General features: G+C 40.4%; 1 protein-coding gene across 1 annotated transcript in view; it reads right to left on the reverse strand.

Moving 5' to 3' along the window:
- The window catches only part of PKHD1 (PKHD1 ciliary IPT domain containing fibrocystin/polyductin), a 477,374-nt gene that overhangs the window by 421,600 nt on the left and 28,193 nt on the right, over positions 1 to 27,581 (reverse strand). The window contains 14 exon segments of the mRNA XM_033217424.1: positions 50 to 185; positions 2,693 to 2,823; positions 10,292 to 10,567; positions 11,057 to 11,162; positions 12,400 to 12,522; positions 13,429 to 13,613; positions 15,885 to 16,012; positions 17,563 to 17,701; positions 20,831 to 21,006; positions 21,781 to 21,908; positions 23,320 to 23,462; positions 24,433 to 24,523; positions 24,624 to 24,713; positions 26,056 to 26,334. Coding sequence (XP_033073315.1) covers positions 50 to 185; positions 2,693 to 2,823; positions 10,292 to 10,567; positions 11,057 to 11,162; positions 12,400 to 12,522; positions 13,429 to 13,613; positions 15,885 to 16,012; positions 17,563 to 17,701; positions 20,831 to 21,006; positions 21,781 to 21,908; positions 23,320 to 23,462; positions 24,433 to 24,523; positions 24,624 to 24,713; positions 26,056 to 26,334 — 2,131 coding nt within the window.

Below are 27,581 nucleotides of genomic sequence, written 5' to 3' on the forward strand. Positions count from 1 at the left end.
GGATCAATGCTCTAAGAAGAAAAAGATCTTGCAGTATCACATATTTTACCTGCTATGTTGCTTGTGTTTCTGCTTAGAGTCACAATAACTGGATTTAAGGAAGAGACATATGTAAATGCTCTGGGAAGAACTGCAGAATGGTTCCCTATGATCACAGTCACATTCACAATGTGTCCATCTTTCCCCTGAAAAATCAATTTTAAAAATTAAACCTCAGTTTTATTTTACAGTGGGACTGACTTAAGGGAAGAGAACTCCATATAGAATTACTTTTAAAAGTTAATTTTAAGAAAGTTGTTTTTAAAGGGTATATTTGCTACTTCCAAGTCTCTCTCTTCCCCTAAACCCTGCACACCCTCCCCATCCTGTCCCCCGTCCCCAACACAGAGTGATAAGTGCTTGGACTAGTAGTCAAGTGCAGTGTTAGATGCATAAGGACATGCTCTAAGGGGTAAATAAGAATGATTTGCAATTAACACACCAACTGTTTCTGCAAAAGTATGGCAATTTCAAATAAATATCTATACCTAGCTAAACTATCCATCAAGTATGAGAGTACTCTCAGGCATGTGAGAACTCAGAAAATTTCTCCATGATACATTCTTTTATAGGATGTACTTATGGTTATTATCTCATAAAATAAATAATAATTTAAATATATATATTTATATTTAATACAAAATATAATTATATTATCTCATAAAATAAATAATAATTTAAACATATATATATATAAAACCCAAGAAACAGTGACTCTACCCAAGAAAGCAATCAAAGTAAGTACTAGGATAAAATCTGTAGAATAAACCTAGAAAATAAGCAGGCTAGATTGAAACAGGAGAACAGAGATAGCTTCAAGGAAAATGAATAACTGATATGATGGAACTTTTATTAAAAGATGTTGGATTTTACTTATAAGAAAGACATGATGGCCAGGCGCAGTGGCTCACACCTGTAATCCCAGGATTTTGGGAGGCCGAGGCGGGTAGATCACCTGAGATCAGGAGTTCGAGACCAACCTGACCAACATGGAGAAAGCCCATCTCCACTAAAAATACAAAAAAAATTAACTGGGTGTGGTAATGCATGCCTGTAATCCCAGCTACTCAGGAGGCTGAGGCAGGAGAATCACTTGAAGCCGGGAGGCAGAGGTTGTGGTAAGCCATGATTGCACCACTCCAGCCTGGGCAACAAAAGCAAATCTCTGTCTCAAACAAACAAACAAACAAACAAAAAGACATGTTTAGAAAACAAAGTAAGAACTCTAGGGGGACAAAAAAAAAACCAAAGAACTATAAAAGAAAAAAATATACTACCTGGTTCTGCCAGCATCATTTAAATAGTTAGAATAATATAAACATGTTTTATTGATTTAACATAAAGATGGTATTGTAACTATATTTGAAAGAATTAAAAGTGGTTGTTTCAGGAAGAGGGAATTGAAGAAGGGAGAGGAGGGGCAGGAAAGCATAATTTACTATTTTCCTTTTAACCTATGCATCTATCACTTGGATCAAAAGTAAAATTCACTTTTTATTAATGTTTATTTTCTCTGGTAAAAGAAATCAAGCAGTACATGTCTTACCCATTAAAATGGCAAATATATATTAAGATAATAAAGTGATAACCCAGTATTGGCCAAAGTGCCAAAAATCAGACACTTGCACAATGATGGTAGGAGTATAATTTGAAAGGGAATTTCAGACAACTGGATACTACATATCAAAAGCTTCATAATTTATATTAATTTATCCTGAGAAAAGAAATGTACCCCCCAAAACATAGTTATTAGGATGATTAAAGCCCTGTTGTTTACAGTAAGAAAAATCTAGAAATTATCTAAATGTCTGGTAATAGGGAATAGTTAAACAAATTAGAGTAGAACCACATATTGGAATTGAATGTAGTTTACATATAAAAGCTAGCTTTTCATAATATTTAAGAAACTAGATGAGATTAAAATGTAGGACTAGTGATCAAAGAATATTTTGAAACTTATCTCCCAGGGGATCTTTATTTTGGGGTCCTGGGTGTGCCAGGAATGTTGATACTGCTTAAGTCAACTCTGAATAGAAAGTTCAGCAGCAGCTGTGAGTGTGACTCTCCCCAACAGCACCAGGGAAGAGCCCAGACTCAAATGCCTTAATAGGCCATGATATAGCACTAATTGAAATGAAAGAAAGAGGTCAGGGACTTGTTTTTAAGAGGAAAAGGAAGCAAATGGAGAATAACTAAGAAGATATTTCTCAGAAATCACACATTCTAGAAGTTTCTAAGTTCTACAATTCATACCCATACTAGAAAACAAAATTGCTGGTGAAAACTAAGTTGTTTGTTGTTTGCTTAATAGAGAAGGGAGACTCCGCAATATATAAGCCTTGCAAGTCAACACCCAGAATGTGCACTAGCTAAATTTATTTGTTATGTGTCACTAATACTCACTGAGAGTACAGACCAGAACTGCCTGGTTGTCTTCTTTTTAAAGAAATTAATTGATGTTAATTACAAGCTCCATTGGTGGGGTCAGTTTCCCACTTCAGAGCAAAACAGACAATGTAACTACTACAAGCATACTGTCACGATGAGAAGTTTACATCAATTCATTTAGTTCTAAGAAGTGATTCACTGAAACCGTTATGTTAATAGTGGTCACTCACCCAGAGAGAAAGAGATATGAAAGGAATCCACTTACCCTGGGTGGAACTTTGCACAGAATTCTGCTTGAATTGCTTGTAGTGACATTGATGGCACAAGAGTAAGATCCAAATAATACCAGGCTAACACCTTCCAAACTAGAGCCTCGGATGGTGGCCCAGAGCCCTCCTGTAACAAAAACAGCATATTCAGATGGGATCACCAACCATACAGGCAGACAAAAATTAATTATGCGCAAGATGGATATAATGAAATTAAAATATGAAACTCCTTAGTCAAAACAAAGGCAAAGCTCAAACTGCAGGAAAAAACTGGAGTTAAATATATAAACTATCATATAGAAAGGGAGAAATAGTGACAGGAGGCAGAGAGAGATAGCACTGCATCCTGAAGACCTTTAAGAGTAAAACCTAAGAATACAATCGTGCCACAAGTCAGAACAGGTAGGTAGTAGTCTCTGAAAACTCTTTCTGCCCTAAATTTTAAAGATCATTCCTGCAATCCTATAAAACATGTTTTTTTCCTAAGAAACCAAGTGTAACAGAGCATCATGGTGGGAGGAACAGTGGCTGAGAGTCAGGGTCAGTGCCACAGATTGCTCAGCCACTTTCAGCAGGTCATTGTAGTATGGCCCCTGAGCTGAAGGGTCAGCATTTTCCTCATCTTTAAATAATAGTGTTAGCCCTTCCAACTTTGTGATTTGACACTACACATACTAGGTTCAGGTCACTATGAAAATATAGAAATGACTGGCATCACCGCCCACTGCCATCAGAATTTTTCTACTGACCACTAAAGAGCAACCACAGAAAACCCCCATTTCTTCCCTGCGGATGTTGGCAAGAAGAGAGTTGGCTCCAGTTCTGCTATCACGGTACACGTTTCCATGTGGAGGAGCAGCCTTTGATCTAGATGATGTATAACGATGATTCTGGTCTGCCATCTCCCCAGATGGTGATACAAGAGAGGCAGTCAGGCCACCAAACAGCCTTACCCTCCTTGAGGGTGGGGAGGGGTACAGAAGCAAGACTACCTTCAGGCATGTTGGGGACAGAAATCGGAATCTACAAAACCTGATGAAAACCTTTGAGGAGAGTGTGACTCGGTGGACTAATACCCTGAAGTTAAATGAATAAGAGCAATACACAATCGTGATATAAAATATACAATATCTAGAAACAAACTTCACAAAAAAAAAATTTAAAAAGGTAAAAAAATTGAAAAATAATATTTGAAATACTGTTGAATAACTTAATGGATGGATTAAAACTTACGTAAGAAAACTAAAATAAATGTACCGAAAGAATGAACACCATAAAGGTGACATATCTTTATAAATTAAAGCATCAATGCAATTTCAATAGACATATAAACAGAATTTGTACTTAAATTAGACAAGCTGATTCTTAAGTTTAATGAAAAATAAACAAGAATAGCCAGAAAACAAAATTTCAAAAAGAAGTGTAAAGAGGTCTTCTGCCAGACATTAAAATATCTTATATAGTAACTATGGTATCAACTATATGGTAAAATAAAATATAGTCCAGAAAGAAATTCAGATCATTATGAGGCTATAGGGTAGGATACAAGTGACATTTCACATAAGTGCAAAGTAAAGTATTTATTCAGTAAATAAAATGAGTAAATATCACTGAAAAAAACTAAATCTGAATTTCTACCTTATATACTTCACCAAAGTAAATTCCCAATTTATCAAATATTTGAATATTAAAAAGTTTTTTAACTAGAAGGAAACATGGCAGAATTTTTATTTTCGTAAATCTCAGAGCTGCAAAGTCTGTACTAAGTATTTTACAAGTCCTGAAGCCATAAAAGGAAGACATCTTTTATTATATAAAAATTAAAAATATTTATGAATTGCCAAAATAAAAAACAAACAGACAAATGATAATAAAGGACAAATATCCTTAATACATAAAATGCTCTTTAAAATCAGTAAGAAAGAACAATACTGCATTAGAAAAAATGGGCTAAGGAGATAAACAGACACTTCACTGAAAAGGAAACACAATGCCCCTAAACACATGAAAAGATATTCAATTTCTGTCTCAATAAAATAAATGCAAATTAAAACTACAATGAAATATTCTTTTTCTCCTATAAAATAGGTAAATGTCAAAAAGGTTGGGAACACACCATGTTAGTAAAATGTGGTAAATAAACACTCATATGCATTGCTGCATAGGCAAGAAATTATGCAACCTCTAAAGAGAATATTTTGATATTTACCAAAATTTTTAACGCACATAACCTCTTGACCCAGCAATTCAACTTCTAAGAAATTATGCTACTAATATTTTTGCACATGTACAAAATGGGACAACTCCATATACTAAATAATAAAGTTGAACCCCGTTTAGGGCTGAATTATGTCTCCTGCATCCCCATCAAAATTTATGTTATTACCCTAGCTCCCAATAACTCCAAACATGGCCTTATTCAGAAATGGGATCTTAGCAGATGTAATTAAACTAAGATGAGGTCATACTAAAAAAAGACAAGCCACTAATCCAATACTCGTGTCTTTATAAAAAGGGGAATTTGAGTCGGGCGCGGTGTCTCACGCCTGTAATCCCAGCACTTTGGGAGGCTAAGACAGGCGAATCACGAGGTTAGGAGTTCAAGACCAGCCTGGCCAGCATGGTGAAACTCCGTCTATACTAAAATTACAAAAAATTAGCTGAGCATGGGGGCATGCACCTGTAGTCCCAGCTACTCAGGAGGCTGAGGCAGGAGAAGTGCTTGAATCTGGCAGGCAAATGTTGCAGTGAGCTGAGATCACACCACTGCACTCCAACCTGGGTGACAGAATGACACTCAGTCTCAAAAAAAAAAAAAAAAAAAAAAGGTTGGTGCGAGAGTGCAAGGGGGAAATTTGGACACAAACAAGACACAGGGATAATATCATGTGAAGATGAAGCAGAGATTGGGGCGGTGTTCTATCAGCCAAGGAACACCAAAGATTGCCTGCAAGACACCAGAAGTTAAGAGAGACATGGAACAGAGTCTTCCTCAAAGTTTGGTTCAGAAGGAACCAACACTCCTGACACCTTCATCTCAGACTTCTGGCCCCCAGAATTGTGAGACAATAAATTTTTGTTGTTGAAAACACCCAATTTGTGGTACCTGATTGCAGCAGCCCTAACAAACTAATACAGACCCCTACCTCATACCATGTACAAAAACTAACTCGAAATGAATCAGGTACCTACATATAAGAGCCACAACTATAAAACTCGCAGAGGAAAACATGGGCATAAATGTTTGTGACATTAGATCAGGCAATAGTTTCTTAGATATGACACCAAAAGCACAAGCAATAACAATAAATATAAACTGGACTTCATCAAAATTTAAATTGTGTGCTTCAAATAGCACTATTAAAAAAAGTGAAAAGGCAACTCACACAATGGGAAAAAATATCTGCAAATTATTTATCTGATAAGTGATTCATATCCAAAATACTTTAAGAACTTACACCTCAACAATAAAATGACAAATAACTCAATTTAAAAATTGGCAAGATTTGAATAAGCATTTCTACAAAGCTGTATAAATGGCCAATAAGGACATGAAAAGATACTCAACATCTTTAGTCATTAGGAAAATCAAAACCACAATGAGGTATCATCCTATGCCCATTAAGATGGCTACTAGGAAAAAAATAATAATAATAACAAGTACTGGTGAGGGTGTGGAGATACTGTGATATGGTTTGGCTCTGCGTCCTCATCCAAATATCGTATCAAATTATAATTCCCAATGTTGGGAGAGCGTCCTGGTGTGAGATAATTGGATCATGGGGGCAAATTTCCCCCTTGCTATTCTTGTGATAGTGAGTGAAATCTCACAAAACCTGATTGTTTAAAAGTGCATAGCATATCCCCCTTTGCTCTCTCTCTCCTGTCACCATGTGAAGATGTGCTTGCTTCCCCTTCACCTTCTGCTATGATTGTAAGTTTTCTGAGGCCTCCCCAGTCAAGCCTCCTGTACAGCCTGTTGAACTGAGTCAACTACACCTCTTTTCTTTATAAACTTTCCAGTCTCAGGTAGTTCTCTATAGCAGTGTAAGAATGGACTAATACACATTGAAACCCTCTTATATTGCTAGTAGTAATGTTAAATTATGCAGCCATTTTGGAAACAGTTTGGCAATTCTTTAAGAAGTTAAACATGGAGGCCGGGCGCGGTGGCTCAAGCCTGTAATCCCAGCACTTTGGGAGGCCGAGACGGGCGGATCACGAGGTCAGGAGATCAAGACCATCCTGGCTAACACGGTGAAACCCCGTCTCTACTAAAAAAAAAAATACAAAAATCTAGCCGGGCAAGGTGGCGGGCGCCTGTAGTCCCAGCTACTCGGGAGGCTGAGGCAGGAGAATGGCGTAAACCCGGGAGGCGGAGCTTGCAGTGAGCTGAGATCCGGCCACTGCACTCCAGCCCGGGAGAGCGAGACTCCGTCTCAAAAAAAAAAAGAAGTTAAACATGGAGTTACCATATGACCCAGCAATTCCATTTTTAGGTGTATACCCAAAAGAATTAAAAGCATATATTCATGCAAATCCTTGTACACAAATATTCATAGCAGTCTTAGTCATAAGAACCAAAAAGTGGAAACAATCCAAAGGTACATGATGAGATGAATGGAAAACAAAATATGGTATACCCACACCATGTAATATTATTTAGTCATAAAATTGAACAAAGTACTGTTATATGTTACAACATACATGAACCTTAAAAATATCATGCCAAGTTGAGAAGCCAGATGTAAAAGGTTACATGTTGCATTACTTTATTTATATTACATGTCTAAAATAGACAAATTCACTTAGACAGAAAATAGATCTGTGGTTACCAGGGCTAGGGAAAAGGGAGGAACAGTGAGTGACTACTAATGTATACAGGTTCCTTTCCAAGATGTTGAAAATGTTGTTGAATCAGGTGGTGATAAGGTATACAACTTTGTGAATATACTGAAGACTGCTGAGTTTACACTTTTTAAAAATGATATGGGAATTATATCTCAATTTTTTAAGTTGAAAAAGAGATCCTCAGGGTATAGAAAAGAATAAAATATCTCTACCTATTTCTAAGGTACACTACCCTAGGCCAAGCCAACATTATCTCTCCCCTGGATGTCTGTCATACCCTTCTAACTGGTCTTGCTGGTTCCATCTTTGCCTCCCTACCGTGAGTTCTCACACAGCAGCCTAAGTCAGATCATGTCACTTCGCTTGAAATCCTCCAATGGCCACCATCTCACTCAGAATAAAAGCTGAGTGAGCTGAGGGTCATTCAAATCCCCCAAGGCCATATAACCTGGTTTGGGTCGTCTTCTACTACTCTCCCCTCACTCAATCTACTCCAGCCATGGCAACCTCCATGGCATTCTGGAACAAGCCAGGCCCTCTTTGACCCCAGACTTTTTGTTCCTTGATGTTCCTTCTGACTTGAACTGTCTTTCCCAAGATTTCCCCAGAATTCATTCCTTCATTTCTCCCATATCTCCCTTCTCTAAGGCCACTCATGTCATTTCTCCAATGCCAATAACCATCCCATCACAACCATCCATTCCCTCCCTCTTCATCCCCTTCCCTTCTTGATTTTTATCCTACACACTTAACCATCACTGCCCCAAGACAGAGCCTTTGTTTTTATTTCCTGTACCCCCAGCATTAATAATGCCTGGTAATAAAAGCTAAATACATTGTCATTATGATTATTGTTGATGGTAACAATTAAAGGTTGAAGAGGTGATGATATCTTGTCACTCTCATTTGAAAGTTTAGACTATGGCCACACAAGGGTCCGTACCTTAAAAGAAGACAGTGCTATCTCAGCACAAAAATGAATGAAGAAAGTAGGTAAAGCAAAGCCAAGATTTTCTTCAAAAAAATTCTTTCCAGGGTTTTGCTTCTGCAAATGGGTAGGTGGTGATTTATCACATTATTGTATCCATTCATTACATATGCAAATATTCTGTAAATTTCTTGCTGGTAAGCCCCAGCCTGGTTCTGTTTAAATCCCCTAGAGCATCACTTCTCAAGCTGTACTCTTCATAGAAATTGCCTGAGGACATGTTAAAATGCAGATTGATTCAGAAGGTCTGGCCTGGAGACTGAGACTCTGCATCTCTAACAAGCTCATGGGTATTACAGATACTGCTCGTCCAGGACCACACTTTAAGGACCAAGGTCTTCAGCACCTCACACAGGGCTCTACAGAATGGCCCAATCAGTGTTGAGTGAGTAAGTAGTGATTAACTCATAGGTGGCAGGGCAAAGGAAGAGTTAATAGAAAAAGTTTAAATCCAATCATAAGGAAAGCAGCCGCTACAGCCTCTCTCCCTCTCCCTTTCCCCATATTCTTAATAAAAGATAATTTGTACCCGTTTGGCATATTCCTGCTCAGAGTTTTCCATCTTTTGCTAAAATAATGTACAATCCTCCTAGAAATTCCTTCAAAAAACAGCATGTTCTGATAGGGTAACCAACTCATTCCAATTTTCCTGGGACCAAGTTTTAGCACTAAGAGTTCTGCATCCTAGTTATAAAACTGAGTCTTGTGTCCTGGAAACCCCCTCAGTCCCAAGCAAGCTGGGAAAGTTAGCCACCCTACCTGTGTAAAGCACTTTGTCTAGAGGAAACAAAGATGACCGAGTCACCTGTTTGCCTTAAGGTAGAGGGAGCTAAAGAAGGTATGTGTGGGCTGAACAGCAAAGGTAACTCTGAAAGAAGATCAAAGCTCCTTATAAATCTATAGAGAAAACTACACTATGCGCTACACTCAAACCAATAATTATTGGGTTAATACAGAATATGATCTTTCACTCTGAGCTCCATATATCATCTGACTTTCCTTAAATCATGGAGAAATAAGTGCAAGTTATGCTTGCTCTGTTTTATGTGCAGAAACAAGGTGGGGTGGGCCTCATAATTCACTCTTCTAGGCAAAATAGGGTCAGAAAAAAAATCTGTTCTTTTGAACAATGAGTTTGTGGTCAAACCACATTGCTTTTAAATATGTTCTAAGCTGCAGTCCTCTGGACTCCAGAATAAACCATGACAAAAATCCAAAGCATTAAGGAAAAGGGTTTTATGCTCTAATGTTTATTCGTTAACAAACATAAGCCTCAGTATTCCTGAGATTCTTGCAATCTGGCTGGGTTGTTTTTAACTGGCTGTGTCCCTGAGAAAGCAGAAAGTCATGGAGAAATATTTGATTTTCCATAGAACTAACCCAATTCATAAGGTTATGTTGACAAGACCCACCACCCTCTGTATTGCCCACTACTCAAATGGCAATCGGTTTTGCATGCTAGCCAAGTATCCCAGTGCGCATCGGTCCACAAACTTATGAAATATCAAACATGTATGAAAGTTATGTAGGACCCAATTATGCCTGACACCACCAGCCAAACTATAATCCTTTATGTGGCAAGTGAGTTCATTTAAGGGCTCAAATGTTTGTTGCTCATTTAAATACTTATGTCAGTAAACAAAAGACAGTGAATCACAGTGAATATGGAATTCATTACACAGCAGGACTGGATTCCTACCAGCAAGAATACTAGCTTCAGAGAGTCAGACACACTGTGAGACCCTCCCCAGATTACCAATATCTGCAGCTGTGGAAGGCTCCACCGTATCCAGTCTAGGTTCCACATTTAGGAAGAGGTCTTCTCCAGTGGCACTGATGGCAAGACCAGAGGGTCTCACCAACATCAAGATCCGATGCACTCCAACAGGCAGCAAATCTGTCTGACAGACTACATTGGTCTGGTTTGAGAAAATAACTTTGCAATTCGTTTTATTCACTGTAACCTGCAAGAACTGGGAGTCACCAGAGAAACCAGTTCCGGTAATATAAATCATTAGGTTGACGTCGCCATCTTAAAGGAGGAAAGAAATTTTAAAAAAACAAACAAAATAATCTTTCAGTGATATTACTTCATTTAAGAGGCCTCACTATCATCAAATGCTCATTCTCTCCCCCGATCCCCTCCCAAAATTCAAGGAGCTGAATGCTGACTTAAATATTGGCCATCTGGTATTTATTATTGTAGTACACAGCCCCGATCTTAAATTTTCTCCAGCTAGTGAGATCACTGATCAATTTTTTTAAAAGAACATAGTATTTCAAAATAAAGGACAAAGACAATAAAACATTTTTAGTCATCAAAAGTCTACTTCTCCCCATTTCAAATCATGACCATTTATCTTAGATAGACCAAAACATAACACTTTCTGCTGCATCACTCAACCTCTGCCTAATGAACTAATGTATCTTCTACCCACCCATCACCAGCTACATGGCCTCTAACAAAATCACTGCAAGTCTCAGGTTTATACCCATCTCAGAGCCAAGTCACAAATCATACCAACAGAGTACCACACAGAATGGACACAGGGAGTTGACCCTTGGAGGTACTGGAAAGAGCAGAAACCTGGACAATGAGCTGGTACGTCATTCACTCGCACAACCACCTGAAAAAAGGCAAAATTTCTTTTCAATTTTATGCATTTCATATCTGCTAGGGTATTCATAAAGTATCTGTGAAGCGCTCCCAAGCTGAAATGTGTTCATGATTCGCTTATTCTTATTCCTTTTTTCTATTTTCCCAGTAATTAATCTTAAATTGCAATGAATGGCTCAAAACACATGAAACTTTCTTAAAATGATGGCGGACATGCTGAAACCCATTTCTGTAATTAAATATGCAAAATATTGAGTAAATTTTCTCTCTGTCATATAGAAGTAAATTTCATATGCTTAAACTGCATAAGGACTTCTCATCACTCTGTATTTCCAACCAGGTACCTACTTTATGTGACAAGCCCTTTATTTGCTACTAAAGACCAATAAATTCAGTGTGTTCCTTCCACCATCACTATGTGAATATATAACTAAAGACTAGAGTGTATTTGGATACTTTAGTTGGGGTCTCTTTTGTCACAGAATGGTAGATTCCCAAAGAGAGACTATATATATTTCCCTTTCACTGGAACTAATGCTAATCTAATAGAACTCAAAAACTACTTGGAAATGAGAAAGGTAAAAAAGATATGACTCCATTGATTCTCTATGTATAAAAAAATGCATTAATAGCATACAGATTATATTTATGACAGTGTTTCCTTATTAAGGGAAGAGGTATTGGCATGGCATGGACAATAAAGAACACTTCAATTTTATCTATTCTGTTTCATTTCTTCCATAAAGACAAAAGGTATAAATACATCAAAATGTTGACAACGTCAATTTTCAGTTTGGGTACCCAGGTGTTGATATTATTCTTTATTGCTTTTGTATTTTAAAACTTTATCAAATGGAAAGCAGATGACCTATAACAGAAATATGGGAAGATAGGAAAAAAATAAAAGGACATTTTAAAGACAAAAAGAATGACCTAGCTCATTTACTTTTTGATACCTTGGATAGAAGCATAAATCATATTTAGCTATAGTGATTCTCAAATTTTTGCACCATAACAGTAGTATCAACAATTATAATAGAATATTGTGGTTACAAGGCATTTATATTTTCAGGGAAATGTACATACCCTGTGGGGGTACAAAAACGACAGCCATAAGTACCCCTGTTTTATGCAGAGGCAAAATGACCCTTAGGAGCTAAATCAATGGGTCCATATTACAAATCAGTGAGGAGCTGAATTAGACTTGAAACTGGAGCTTGCACTTAGGATGGCCCATTCACTCTCACCTGACTATGCTGGTTGGCAGTAGCCAACATGTCTCCAAATATGGGTCCAAGAAAAACTCCACCATCATATACCACACGCATGGCTGCAGCAGGATTCACTCCAGTAAGGTTTTCATCAGAGACCTGAAATGGTTACATTTCTGGTAAATTCTGTCATGGAACCAAAATCTAATCTTGTCTAATCAAATAATAAAGGGTCTTTTCTCATTGTGTTTCAGATAATCAGATAGCTAGAAAGTGAAAGTAGAGTGACAGAATTGAAATATAGAAACATAACAGTAAATAATGGCTAAGGAAAGTCCCAGTAGATTAGAGAAATATTCATTTGCAAGTCGATTGCCAAAAGAGGTACAATAAACCATCTTCTAAGTCTTGAGATACTTTGCTTCTCCATGTTTTTCCATTTTATATGTTTGCAATCCAAACTATTAAAATAAAGTGGAAACAGTGCCATGAGATAAAAGCAAGGTCTCCCATTCTTCCTCTATCTCCTTTCTAGAATTTTGATTGAAAATCAGATAACCCACACCACCATACAACTAGGAAAAATTTTCATCTTGGGCTTCTTTTTATAATAACCAAATGCTAGATGATCATTAGATTATTTTTTAAAACCCTAAATATGCAAGAGCATCTGGTTTTGTCATTACACAAAGACAGCAAATTCTTTTCTAAACTTCCTTCTGCTATGCCATCTGCTTCCACGATCATCTAAGTCAATCACATCTGCTTAAATTATCCAATAACAGATGTAGAATTATTGCATGGTGGACACTGACCAACAACTTCACTACCTACAGTGAGTTAGGAAGGGAGATGTTGGGTTTAAATTGCTTTTTCAGGGATATGAGACACAAAATACGTGTTGAAAACTTCCAGAAAGAAAGATCATGGAATCCCTTTACTCGAATATTCCAACAAAATTAATAATTCATGACAGCTTCCATTTGTATAATTCTGATTTTTTTTTTTTTGCATAATTTCTCCAGGGCAGCAAATCCATACCACTAAAAGGGATACTATACATACCCTGATAAAATTGGGCAAATCCCCAATCTGAGTGGACCAGGACAAGGTCCACACGCGTTCGTAGCAAGTGTATAGATCCTCCTTCACAGAGAAGTCACTGGCATTGAGGTACCTGGATGTGAAGTCATCAGCGTTATTCTGTAAGAGCTGGTGAAGGTGATGAGCAGAAATTTGTACAGGGACATCTGTGAGAGAAGGTTTTGATGCAGAAAACACAGACACTAATTAATCCACCTTACAGAGTTTCATCATCAAGGATAACACAACACATACCAGGATGCCTATCAAATTTTCAGGAGACCCTTCTGTCAAAATGGAACTTCAGTAGAATCCCCAGCCCTAATTAAACCATTTTTTCCTAAGATAAAGACAAGTAGATAACCACTTTTTATATTACACTACCTTTCATTCATACCATATCACATAGCAATCAGAGAGCACAGCCATGTCAGATAAAATCATCTCAACTGTCAACTCGAAATGTAAACTCCACACACCCTTGAATGACTGAAAGTCTAATTAAATATTAGATCTTCCCTGGAAAAATTTAGCTGGCCCTGTGAACAGAGAAAAGTTGGCCACTTTTCACAGGGAGTGAGGGAGGCATACAGCAGCTGACACCCATAAAAACTTGGCCAGCCCAGCTGAGGAATGTTGGCATTTAACTTCAGTTTCTCTATTAGAATTTTCTTTAAGCCCAACCACCTGCTTCCCCATTCCACGTGCCCACAGAGGAATAACAGGTCTCTGTGTTTGAACCCTGCTTTGTGCTCTACCAAAAGTTCCCATTTCATTAGCTGCTCCCAGCAGCCCTGTGAGGTGAATCATTGAGTACCCTAATGCCTACTTTAGGGATGAAGAAAATGAAACCCAACCATAGCTTGCCAATGCAGAAAGACAGGTTTACATGAAAACCCAGGTTGCCTTCTACCTACTCAATAGCATTTCTCTTGAATTCCACACTGCCCTGAAGGGTTAATAAAATATCACTGCGTTTCTAAATTGCTAACGAAATTCTTATCCTTTTACAAAACATGTTTCTACATTTATACAGAGTTTCAGATCCATCACCATTCAAGAGGCCAGGCCAAGGCTGACTTCCCCAGTTGTTTTGCAGGTGATGATCTGAGGATCATCAGTGATATAAATCAGTAGCAGGAAGTCTCTACGGATGAGCTGTCATCCATGAGAAGTAAAATCAAATATAAATAGCACAGTAATGGGCCTCACAGTGGCAGGACACAGTTGATGTTTATTCCCCCATTTACCAGAATCAACACCTAGAGATCTTCGACTTCTCCTGAGTCACCCTATTATAATAAAAACACTACTCTGTTCCTCTCACCCAAGAGGTCCTGCGCAGGCCTAGGGACTTTCTGCTTGGGAGGGTAGAAGATTTTTGGACCATGTTCTAACTTTTATACAGCCCCTCTCAAGTTCTACTGAGCCTTGCTTCTGATTCCCCACGTTTCTACCAAATAAGTAATGTATCATTATCACTTCTAATCCTTGCTTTTTGTGCCTTGTATGTATTCTTGAAGATTTACAAACACTACTCTAATTGCATCTGAAAGTTCTTTCTACATTTGTTGGGACCACTAAAATCTTCCATAGTATATGGTGTCACCATTAAGTTTAACTCTGATGGACCATGGCTATCATGTATCTTGGTCTGTAAAACTCTAGAAAGAAGAGGACTGACCCAGAAATCAAATACATGGGTTCACAACTGGACCCTGTCATCAGCTATTTGTATGACCTTCTGACAAGCCTTAGGGTAGTTGGCTGAATGGTGAACTCCCTAAAAGATGGCCTAATGGCCTAATCCCCGGAAAATATGAATGTTAACTTATAAAGCAAAATAATAAACTGCATATGGCAAAAGATGTGGCTAAGGGTCTTGAGAGGAAAAAATCTGTCCTAGATTATCCCAGGTGGACCCTGAATACAATTATGTAATAGGTACCCTTACAAGAGAGAGGCAAAATTTTGAGATAGAAGAGGAAGAAGCAACGTGACCACAGAGGTGGCGGTTGGAGTGATACGGCCACAGCCAAGACATGCTAGCCACCACCAGAAGCCAGAAGAGGCAGGAGCAAATACTTCACAGGAGTGTGGCCCTGCCGACAACTTGATTTTGGACTTCTGGCCCCAGAACTGGGAGAGAACCATTTTTTGCTGTTTGAAGCCACCAAGTTTGTGGTAACTCCTTACAACAGTCCCAGGAAACTGATCCACTCCGTTTCCACATCTACAAAATGTAAAGGTTGGGGTAGCATTAACAGTAAGTCCCTTTCCAAATCTTTCATTTTAAGAATTGTCACTTTCAGACACTGGAAAATAAAAAAAAATAGCTTTAATACTATCACCTGACAACCTCCCAGGATGTTGTTCCCTTGGGAATGTGAGTGAGATTATGTGAGTGAGAAGCGTTGCACCCCCAATCGCCCCTTTACCAGAAATCACTGTATTAGGAAGCTGGATGCGAAAGTGTCCTCCTAGAGGTGGACTTGTCCGCTGTTGTCTCTGTGTCGTCGCCAGGACCAGTCCAGATCCCTCTTCTGTTCCTTCAGTGGGCACAGAGCTGTGGCACGTCAGAAACAAAGCATTAACATCTGGGTTGGGGTGTGCACCTAGGAGTACCTCGTCTGAAGGGTGTCTTGTCTTGCTTAGGCTGCAGCCTTCCAGAAAGAGCTAAGGGACCTGAAGAAACTCAGAAAGGGAGTTTTCAGGACCACTCGATGTGAGAATCATTTCAGAGTAACTTAATTCACCTCTATCATTTCAGAGTGAAAACTGTTGGCATTTAGAGCCTACCGATATGGTGGGCTTCCTCTCTGCCACTGAAGATGTCTCAACCCTTCATTTTCAGTTGATGGTTTTATTGCTTTTTCCTGCCCAGAGGACCACGGAACAAACATTTAGTTAAGGAAAGTAAAGCACGGGTTCAAACTTTCTGCACCTGCCTTTAATACGCCATTGCAACATGCTGTAGGTACGAGAACTCATTTTGGAATATAGTAGAAAAGATGAGAGAAAAAACCTATACAGTTATGCACCACTTGACAGTGAGGATACATTTTAAGAAATGTATCCTTAGACAGTCTCATCATTGTGTAACCATCATACAGTTTACTTACACAAACCTAGATGGTACAGCCTACCACACACCTAGGCTATATGGTATAGCCTGTTGCTTCTAGGCTACAAGCCTGCTGCTGTACTGAATACTGTAGGCAATTGTAACACAATGGTATGTATTTGTGTATCAAAACATATCTAAACATAGAAAAGGTACAGTAAAAATATGGTAATATAATCTTATAAGACCACCATCATATATTTGGTCCATCACTGACAGATACATTGTTATGTGGTACATGACTGTCTATTTAGATATATATGTATATACACATATATACAGTGTGAATATATATATATATATCCCTATAAATACACGTATACATATACAAACATCAAAGGCAGAGCACTCAATTCTTCCCATTCTACTGGGGTTTAGGTGAAAATTTAAAAGAACAAATTAGATTATACATGTGTTCCAGAAGTTACAAGTAGCCTGATCCTTAGTTACTGCTTTGTAAACTGCAGCTAGAAATCGTTATTACAAAGCAATGCTTATGGGGCTCTCGTGCCATCTGGTGGTGAGTTCTTAGAAATAGCTATTTTTCTTCTCTAGATATTTCACTTCAAAGAATTTCAACAAGATTAATACATGAGGAATGCAATGAAAGGAACAATAACAACAACAACAAAAAGGCAGTGGTGATGTGAACCTCTGAACAGCACAAAATGCCACTATTTTTAAACTAACTGATTTGGAATTAGTTCTCAAAGCGTAGTCCCCAGACCAGCAGAATCAGCATCACCAAGGAACTTATTAAAAATGCAAATTCTCAGGTTTTCCCCCAAACCTACTGAATTAGAAATTCTGACAGTAGGCCCAGTAATTTTAACAATACTTCCAGGTGAATCTGGTGCTGCATTCTCAAGATTGAGAACATTGGTTTAAGCAACAAGACAGGTAGCTTTTCCTGACAAAAGTCTCACCTGTGTCCGCCAAAGCCAACAAGCATTCTTAGGAGAAGGGGCATGTGTACAAAAGGCACTCCTTACTGTGCAGTGATGAGCGGGAGCTCCGTGCCACACCCCGCCAGCCAAGAGGTGACACTGTAGACCGGAGGGGATCCCACCACAGACACTGATTCCACCAGATTCTTCCCTGGGCGAGCCGTTCCAGAATCAGCTTGAGAAACTAGAGACCAGTGATCCAATTACTATCAAGTGACTCAAGATAGGAGACTTGCTGTGTGGAAAATCCCAGTTGGAGATGTGAGTTACTCAGATCTCAGCACACACCAAAAGCATAGATTCCTACTTATCTGCTACCATAAAGAACATATGGAGAGGAGGCAAGAGGATAGGCCATTCCATTTAGTACAAAAAGGAAAATGCGAGGTCCTGATTTAAGGAGATGAAGATTGATTCCATAGAAAAGTTCAATAACCCCCCAGCCAGCAAAATGTCACTCCCTATGCTTTTGGAGGCACTCCTACACAGTTAATTTATTGCAGTATAGCCTGCCACCCTTTCCTCCTTTCCTTCCCATAGCCCCTGGCATCTCTAGGGATGTTCAGGTGATCCTCTTAGGAGCACTAAACTCAGAGGCACATACAGGAGCATTTGCGTGTTTATCCAGTGTGGAGCCAGCATGTGTACAGAAAGAGTGCAAACTTTAAGAGAGACCACTGGTCAAATCCTGATTTTTTTCACTTCTACTGGATTCCCACTCAGCTAATCCACACACACTCCATTAGACTCAGTTTTCTTACGTGTGAAGTGGGGATTATGACATGCATGATTGATAGCAATCTACCTGACAAGGGGAGTTTAGTGAGATTTAAGATTTAAAATGATCAGCACAATATCAGTATCCTTTTAGCCTCCTCCCCAAGACTGGTTACAATGGAGACTTTAAAGAGTTTAAGGGCAACATCTTTGTATAATTCATCTTCTCATGCTTGATGCTTAGCATAGGCTAGGCATACAGTAGGTGGTCAATAAATGATTATTTGTTCAGCTGGGTAAAATCACTGAAGGTTCAGTTCCAGGTTCGGTGATCACTAGATCCCGATCTCCTCCACAGCCCTGCTGTGGGAATTGGGGCAAAATATTCAACTCCTTTTAGCCTTGGTTTCCCCATCCATAGGTGGGGATAATAGGACCAACTCATGGGCTTCTGAGAACTAAATGAGAAATAAATGGAAGCTACCACTGTCCAGTGCTAGTGGGAGATAAAAAGAAGTCTCATACAGGACATTAGGCAGGGGAATATCATCAAGGATAAAATTGAGATCACATAAATGATATACAATTAACTATGAATTTTGAGCCCAATTGTGTAGTTTCTGTTGCCATTAAATAATTCTGAAAACAGAGCCACTGCCAGCAGGGTTAATGTGACAAAGTGGGAGGCAGACCGTTTCATGCACGCCACCACCATCTTCTCTCTTGTCCCTGCCCTCTCCCTTCCTGCTCCCACCTCACTGCATCCCTGGATGATTCCAGATACACAGAGAATTTGGTGGCAAAGAGGTGAGGGCAGTAAGAAAAGGTTCTGAATCCTTGGCTTCAAGTGTTTGGAGAGGCAGAAAGGCATTAAAGGAAGAGAAAAGAAAAACTGAACAGCACCTATTATCCAGTCCTGAGTTTTCCAACCAGTGGGCTCCAGTGTATGAAATATTGATTCCCTCAGCCTTCTGGAAATTGAGGCAGCACTTGGGGTCACCAAAGACCCCCCCCAACCAGTTGTCTTGAGCACCAAAAAATTCAGGTAGTCACCTAGCACGTCGCTTGAGTAGTGTCATTTTCTAAGTGTGCCAGAGCATGAACAGGTTTGGAACAATAAGCAATGACCTAGATGTCCCCAAAACAGTTAAACTATGGAAACAGAGAAGAGATGGGATTTCGATGAGAATCGAAGACGATGTAATTTCAAGGCTGATAAAGAGTCTTCTTGCCACCCATCCCCAAGTTCCCCTGCCTTCAGTGCTGCAATGTTTAGGCAAAAGACTGAAAAGCTGTACATTTTCTAAATCAAAATGTAAATGAAGGTATCATCTTTTTCTTCTTGGAGAGGGAAAGAAACTATAAAAAGTAAGCTAGCTAAACTCCAAAGCCACAAGGAATTTGACAGAGAAGGAAACATGAGCAAAAGTTGGAAGCCTGAAGACACTGAGGGCAAACTGTACCATTCTGCCTAGGCTGTGGGTGCATATCACAAACGGCCACCTCAGCAGGGCCCTGGAGGAGGACTTTGTCCCTAAGACTAGCGGGCAAGAGCCAGGTGAGACCACTGTGCCCAAGAGTGGTCAAGGGAAACTTCAGGAAGGAAAAGCCAGGCCTGATCTCTAAATAATGAGTGGGAAGAGTCTGGAGAGACAGAAAGGACAAGGGCCTTCTCTCTGAAGAAGATGATTACCTTCCAACTCTCACTGCATCTGTCTTGAAGGTTGTAGATCAGACTCTGAGCCCATTTACAGGGACAGACACTGCTGTGTTCCTTCTAGCACCTGGTATGACATATTAACTCATGGAGAGGTAGAGAAATCCTGCTAGCCTAATGATGATAATAATAATAACAATAATTGCTTATATTTATTAGGCACCTTCTATGGACAAGACCAGCAAGGAGTGCTTTTTTTTTTTTTTTTTTTTTTTTTTTTTTTTTTTTTTGAGACAGAGTCTCGCTCTGTCGCCCAGGCTGGAGTGCAGTGGCCGGATCTCAGCTCACTGCAAGCTCTGCCTCCCGGGTTACGCCATTCTCCTGCCTCAGCCTCCCGAGTAGCTGGGACTACAGGCGCCCGCCACCACGCCCGGCTAGTTTTTTTTTTTTTTTTTTTTGTATTTTTTAGTAGAGACGGGGTTTCACTGTGTTAGCCAGGATGGTCTCGATCTCCTGACCTCGTGATCCGCCTGTCTCGGCCTCCCAAAGTGCTGGGATTACAGGCTTGAGCCACCGCGCCCGGCCAGGAGTGCTTTATATTAAACTTTATATTCACAGTAATCTAATGAAGTAGAGTCCTTATTATACCCATTTTACAGATGAAGAAACCAAGACTTCCCAGCAAGAAAGTGAGAAAACTGGAGTAAGAATACAGACACCAGAAGCAAGAGCAAATAGTGGGGAAAATAGGAAAGAAGAGGGATTAGAGAGACATAGAACCAAAGGCACACAATCCCAGCCCCATCTGTTTTCCAGAGCCAAGGCAGGCAAAAAGGAGGATCACCTGTTCTCTCCTCATCAAAAAAACAGTAACCCCTAGCAGGAAAGTTTGAGGTGGCATTTGACAGGCTTGTGGAGGAGAGAGAATTTGATGATTACCTGTTACGTTTGTGTCTGCAATAATAATTTCATCCACGTAGAACAGGCCCGTCTCCTGCGCCAGAGGGACAAGGTCAATCTGATGAACCAGCACTGGGGAGTTTGTCGGAGGGGGCTGGAGATCTCCGGAGCAATGCACACAAGTCTCCCAGAGGTCAGTGCAATGGAACTGCCAGCTGAAAAACAGCGTGGAGTGGAACTGGGCTCTCAGCGAGCACTTGCAGTCCTCTCCCATTAGAGCCCTTGTTCCCAAACCTAGGGGGTCTGCGGGCTATGCAGCCAGGAGAGAGACCCCATGAGCCCCTGCACCCAAGCAGTCCCGGGTGCCATGGGTACAAACATCCCACCCAAGATGGGCTCAGCTCAGCCTCGATATAACACCAGGAGTCACCTTTTAAGTCGATCATTCATCCATGACACACAATGTCAGCAGCATTTTCAAATTACAGTTTAACTGTGTGTCTTAAGCAAATTATAATGTTAGGCTATAGCCACAGAGAAGATTGAGACTTCTGGACATTACCGGTTTCATTTAGGTTTAAGACCATTTACAAGACCCATGAGAATTACGTGAAAAGCACTGAATCAAGGGATCAAGACAGCTGAATTTTATTCCAGGGTCACTAGCTGAATGAATTTTGATGAATCCCAAATTCTTGGGGCCCCAAATTTCCTCCACCTGTCATGTCAAAGAATGTTCTCTAAGGTTCCCCCAACTTTGCTGTTCTACGATTCTACTCCTATGAGAAATGTCAGACTCCCTCTAGGGAGTAGTATATTCTTAACAACTAACTGCTCTCGAGTCAAACTTTTTTGTTAAATAAAATATATTCAAATCCCCAAATTAGTATACGAGGCCCAAATATAAGACCATTAGTGCCTCAGGTGGGTCACTGTCCCCAAGAGAGTGAATCCTCCCAGCTCACCAAATTCCCACCGTGCCTCCCCACCTCTTGGGGCTGGTCCTCGTGAGACTCCAGTCACAGGTGGTGTTCTTTACCATGTTTTGAAAGCCAATTGTGAAGGACACAGTCATCTTCAGGATCTTGTTCATGTGGCCTTTGTACGCAAGACACAGCTATGGACACCAAATAAGTCCTTCAGTTCTATTAGTGCAAGAAGCAGTCATTCAAACAATACGTAGTGAGAAGCCCACATCCCCAGAACCTTGCCATAGGCTCTGAGAGAATCAGCCCAGTTCCCGCCCTTCCAGAGCTTACTAGTGTAGCCAGAGGGACAAATAACTTAAATTGTTACTTACCTACCTAAATAAAACTGGGGAAAAATGCAAATAAATACTTTTTCTGAGGCCAGAAAACAAACAAAACACATGTCATTAAACAGGGAGTTTTTAAATGCTTAGCACTGTGCTCGGCAGTGAGGATTTTAGAGTATCTCACTTAAGAAAACCCCTGTTCTAACCCAATTACCTGTGCAACCTCTAGCAAGTAACTCAACCTCTCTGAGCCTCAGTTCCCCAACTCTAACTCCCCAACATCCTTGGTTTCTAACTCAGTTAGAGGCAAAGCTATTGGCACAAGAAGACTTTAGAACAGGAGTTTTCAACCCCTGTACTATCAATATTTTAGGGGCTGTTCTGTGCATTATAGGATGTTCAACAGCTTCCCTGGCCTCCATCCACCAGATGCTGATAGCACTTCCCCAGTTGAGACCACCAAAACTGTCTCCATGCATTGCCAACTCTTCCCTGGGGGGCAAAATCACCTCCATTGGGTGCCCCTGCAGAAGAGATGAGGCTGAAGAAGGGAGGAGCTCAAGCATGAACCATTTAGCTCCAACTCCCACAGCAGCCCGACTAGGAAAAGACTAGAAACGACTGCCATGAGCTCCACCACTCCAGCAAAACTCACTCCAGTTCCCAAAGGGCAAATCAGCTGCACTTCTTTTACAAGGGTGGTGGAGCTATCGAAGCAAAGGATGTAAGAGGTGTTTGAGAAATGCACCAGACAATTCAATCCATCAATAATAACAACAGCTAGAGGAACAATAATTAGCCTTCACTGGGTCCTAACCGTGCAGGCACTTTACTACATTATCTCATTTAATCTATACCACAGTTCTGAGAGATAGACCACATTACTGTCCATTTTACAGAGGAGTAAATGAAGGCAAACTGTACTTAAGATAGATATGGAAGGCACATTGGGTGTGGAATCAGGATTTAAAACCAGATTGTCCAACGACACAATCTGCACTCTTAGAGATCAAAGAAAATATTGTAACGAATAAAACCTTTCAGGGTCTCACAGCTAATACAAAGGCATTTCCAGGTAACAACACACAAGTGGGGGCCAGTGGTGTCTGTTCATACCTGAAACAGCAGTCGAGAGACCTAGAACCTCAGCCTGAAACACCTTGGGCAGATCACAGCAATCACTCCTTTGTGCTTCTGAGTTTTCAGTCTGGAATCCACAGACCAGTACCAATCCCTACCCACCTGACCCGGAAGCACAAGGGCTGCTACTCACATGTGTATACTGATCTAGCCGATAGCCCTTCTGGGCAGCCGGGGGAGTTACGACAAGGTGTCGAGGCTGATGGAGGCTGAACCTGCCGCAGAAGGGTTCCGTACCACTGGTGAGGTCCCCATCAGAGTTGGAAACTTCTAGGCCTGGATGCAGTTCAGATAAAATAGAAAGACAAGCATAGATGTTAAACAAGACAGAGCTTCCCAACATGTGTGCATGAGGATTTTAGAGTATCTCACTTAAGAAAACCCCTGTTCTAACCCAATTACCCATGCAACGTTGAGTAACTCAACCTCTCTGAGACTCAGTTCCTCAACTCTAACTCCCCAGCATCCTTGGTTTCTAACTCAGTGAGGGGCAACATTGTTGGCACAAGAAGACTTTAGAACAGGAGTTTCCAGCCTCGGCACTATTACTATTTTAGGGGCTGGATAATTCTTTGTTGTAGGGGCTGTCCTGTTCACCATGATATGGGCCCCTCAACCCTGGGAGAGCGGGCCACAGCATGAGTGGTCAGCACCCCTGGCTTGAAGGCTCCAGCGATAAGAAACGCATTCTGTGTTCCCCGGAGCCTTGAAAATCCTTTAGCATTTTCTCTGTGTAGCAGGATATGAAAAACTATTGAGAAGCAAAAAGACAAGGAATATCAAGATGGAAGAGGTGTTCAAAAATAACTAGAATTTAGTTCACCTTAGTAGTAGTTTTAAAAACATACCCTCACATTTTAAGAATTTCTTAAGACCACTTTCTTAATTAGTAATTCCTTTAGATGTAATTTGAAGATTAGTATGGTTTTGGCTAGGTTTGCATGTTTCTCTTTCTCACCTATGTCTTTGACCTTTTCCCAGCATGTGGCATGGGGCGTATAGGAGGGTGCTACACTCTACCTCACAGCCCAGGAGGAATGCCTTTCCTTTCTATTGACACCCACACTGAGCATCACCCTCCCAAGCACAGTGCCAGTCCCTCAGCTACTCAGTGTCCAAATCCAGATTGCATATTTTTTTTTTACTCTGTTATCACCTTGGAGAGGAAATGGGGATTGTCCTCATTTTATAGAAAGAAAAAAGACCATGATGAAAAAGACAGAATGTGTGAAGCCAGGGACAGCACCTCGTTCAAATCCAAGCCGAAGAAGGATGTTAGCCCAAAGGGGTTCCAGTTTGCATTTTACTGCAAGTAACTCCTCAATGGTTGTTTGAATCTATTACAAAGGAAAAAATGCCACGAATTTATATCATGAGCATAAAGACCACCCCCAGTTCTCCCACCACCATCTCTCATTTTTTAAAGAAGTCTCCCACCAGATGGGCTGTGGCATTTGCAGGGATTGGCTGACTAGAGACATTGTCCCAAGTAAGGAAGAAGTTTCCTCTGCCTGACACATTCAGCACCTAAAAAAGTCAAAAGAGACAAGACTAAATGATGGTGCTAATTAAGCCAGAGAGACAATCTAAGAACACAGGACATTTCCTCCTCAGCTTGTTATTTCCTTCTTATTATAATTGTAACTTTTCGATGCCCTACCATTCAGAAATCTCTGGAGAACACAGCATCATCGCCTAATGAGAACTTTTGTTAGAATAATATGAGTGTCAGTCTCCCTATTTATCTGTGCCCCTTGATAGAGAGTATGAGATGTAACAGTTGCCACTGAATGCTGCACTTTCAGCCCCTCTCACCAATTGCTTTCTTCCAAGGGTAGCCGGGCAGGCAGAAGCAGCCCCGTGGCGTGCACCCTCTCTTGGAGGCTTATGCAGTCTCTGCTTTGCTTCCAACACATTCCATATAGGGCACATTATACTTTTGTTATGGAGTAAATTCTATGCAGCTTTTTTTTTTCTTTTTTTTTTTAAACAGAGTCTCACTCTGTCACCAGGTGGGAATGCTTTGGTGTGATCTCGGCTCACTGCAACCTCTTAATCCCTGGTTCAAGTAATTCTCCTGCCTCAGCCTCCCAAGTAGTTGCCATTATAGGCACGTGCCACCACGCCCAGCTAAATTTTGTATTTTTAGTAGAGAAGGGGTTTCATCATGTTGGCCAGGACGGTATCAATCTCTTGACCTTGTGATCAGCCCGGCTTGGCCTCCCAAAGTGCTGGGATTACAGGCATGAGCCACCATACCTGGCCAGCTTTTAATCTCTTAAATCACTTGTTACTTTCTACTTTGTTCTATGGTTATTTGTGCACATGTTTTACTATTAGACTGTAAGATTTAGAAGACAGAGTTCATATTGATTTGTCTTTGTACACCAAAAAGTGAACAACAAAAACTATAATACATAAAAACTGTTCAATGAAAATATGGGGCACAGCTGAGAGACCCAAAGGACTTGACCTTTTCAAAGAAGACTTAGAAAATCCAGGCTATAGGGAAATACAGGCTGAATCAATCAAAAATTATGGAATTTAATGTGTATATGCTCACATGCATGCATGCACACATGTCAGAGGTGTGTTTAGAGGACCTTGTCTCTTTTCTGGGAAATAAGTTCCTAAAAGAAGACTTACTTGGAACTTAAATTCCTAAAACTAACTCAATGAGTAAGATAATCTCAGGAATAAGACATCACATTTTTGTAAACATCTTCACAATGCTGTTAGACAGATATCCTACTTCTTTGACAGCAAGGTTATAACGACCCCTCAGGTCCCCAGGCTCCCAGTCCACCGGCTATGCGGGACTTTATTCCTTCCAGAGTTCAGCTCCATGCTACTGGGAAGACACACAGACCTGTACTTCTGGAAGTCTCTGGGCTCGGGCTCGGATCTGGTGCTTCTCCCGGAGGTAAGTAGTGACCACATCAGGATTCAGCCAGGTGTTGTGAATCTGGACACCAATCCTCATCCCCCTGCTTGGGGCTATCCCATGATGCTCTGCTTCCAGGTAGTACTTGGCTCCACCCAACAGCTCCAACTTGGGAGTCTTCTGCTGCCAGGTCCCTTCATCTGTATTCTGCTCCCAGGAGTCAAACCAGTCAGCAGTGCCAACGCTGATGGAGGCCACTTTCACCTGTGCCCAAATAAGCATATCATGATCAACACTATGAAGCTTCCAGGCATCTCTTTCTCAAACACTAAGTGTCTGAACTGCTACTAACAAGAGAGTTTTGAACTGATCTGCCTTTTAACATATTAACCCAGTTACCTCAGCCCTGTGGTTATTTACACTTCTCCAGCTCTCTATCTATCTACCTGTCTATCTATCATCTCTTTCAATTGAGTAGTATTCAAATGAGACTAGATGGGCCATGTTCAGAGAAGGAAAAACCAACCTAAACCCTAGGATTACATGACACTATGGAGAAGGTAGTATTAAGCCCTTCAGAGACCTGGAATGACTTGATCACATCAAAATCTATGACATTTCTCCAACCAACTAGCAAACCAATTTCAGAGAAACATAGTAATAATTTGAGGAAAATATTGTGATTCTTTGTCAATGGCATAACTGCATTTTGGCTGCTATTAAAGGCATCTTATCTTTCAATGTTGATGGGGAATTCCTACATATAGCTGCCTACGTGGCCACCCAAAATTAGTGGAAAAGGCACAAGTTTTGGAGTCAGGTAAATTTGGGGTTGAATCCTGAATGTGCTTTTTTGCTATCCAAGTGGGTTGGGCACACAATCTTTCTTTTTTTCTTTCTTCTTCTTTTTTTTTTTTTTTTTTTTTGAGACAAGGTCTCACTCTGTTGCCCAGACTGGAGCGCAATGGCAGCCACGACTGCCCAAGGCTCAGGTGATCCTCCCGCCTCAGCCCCTCAAGTAGTTGGGACTACAGGGATGCACCACCATGCCTGGCTAATTTTTGTGTTTTTAATAGAGACAGGATTTTATCATGTTGCCCAGGCTGGTCTCAAACTCCTGGGCTCAAGTGATCTGCCTGCCTCAGCCTCCCAAAGCACTAGGATTACAGGCATGAGCCATCACACCTGGCCCACACAATCTTTTTAAGCCTCAATTTCTTCATGTGGAAAAGATACATACACATGTCTTTAGATATATATGTGTATATACACACAAACACATACATAATATATATGCATATATACATACATTTTGCAGAGATGCAGTGAAAACTAGAGACAAGTTCTATAAAAGATGTAGCATAACATTTGGCTTATAGTGAGTGCTCAATAAATAGTAGGTTCACATTCAACCAAGTTCTTTTTCAACAATTAAAGTTCCTGATCATCCAATGGCATGTTAAAACTATCTGTAAAACAGAGAGCCTTAACTTTGATTCTTTCTTTCTGCA

The sequence above is a fragment of the Trachypithecus francoisi genome, unplaced genomic scaffold, assembly GCF_009764315.1.
Source record: "Trachypithecus francoisi isolate TF-2019V2 unplaced genomic scaffold, Tfra_2.0 Lachesis_group10, whole genome shotgun sequence".
Classification (NCBI taxonomy): domain Eukaryota; kingdom Metazoa; phylum Chordata; class Mammalia; order Primates; family Cercopithecidae; genus Trachypithecus; species Trachypithecus francoisi.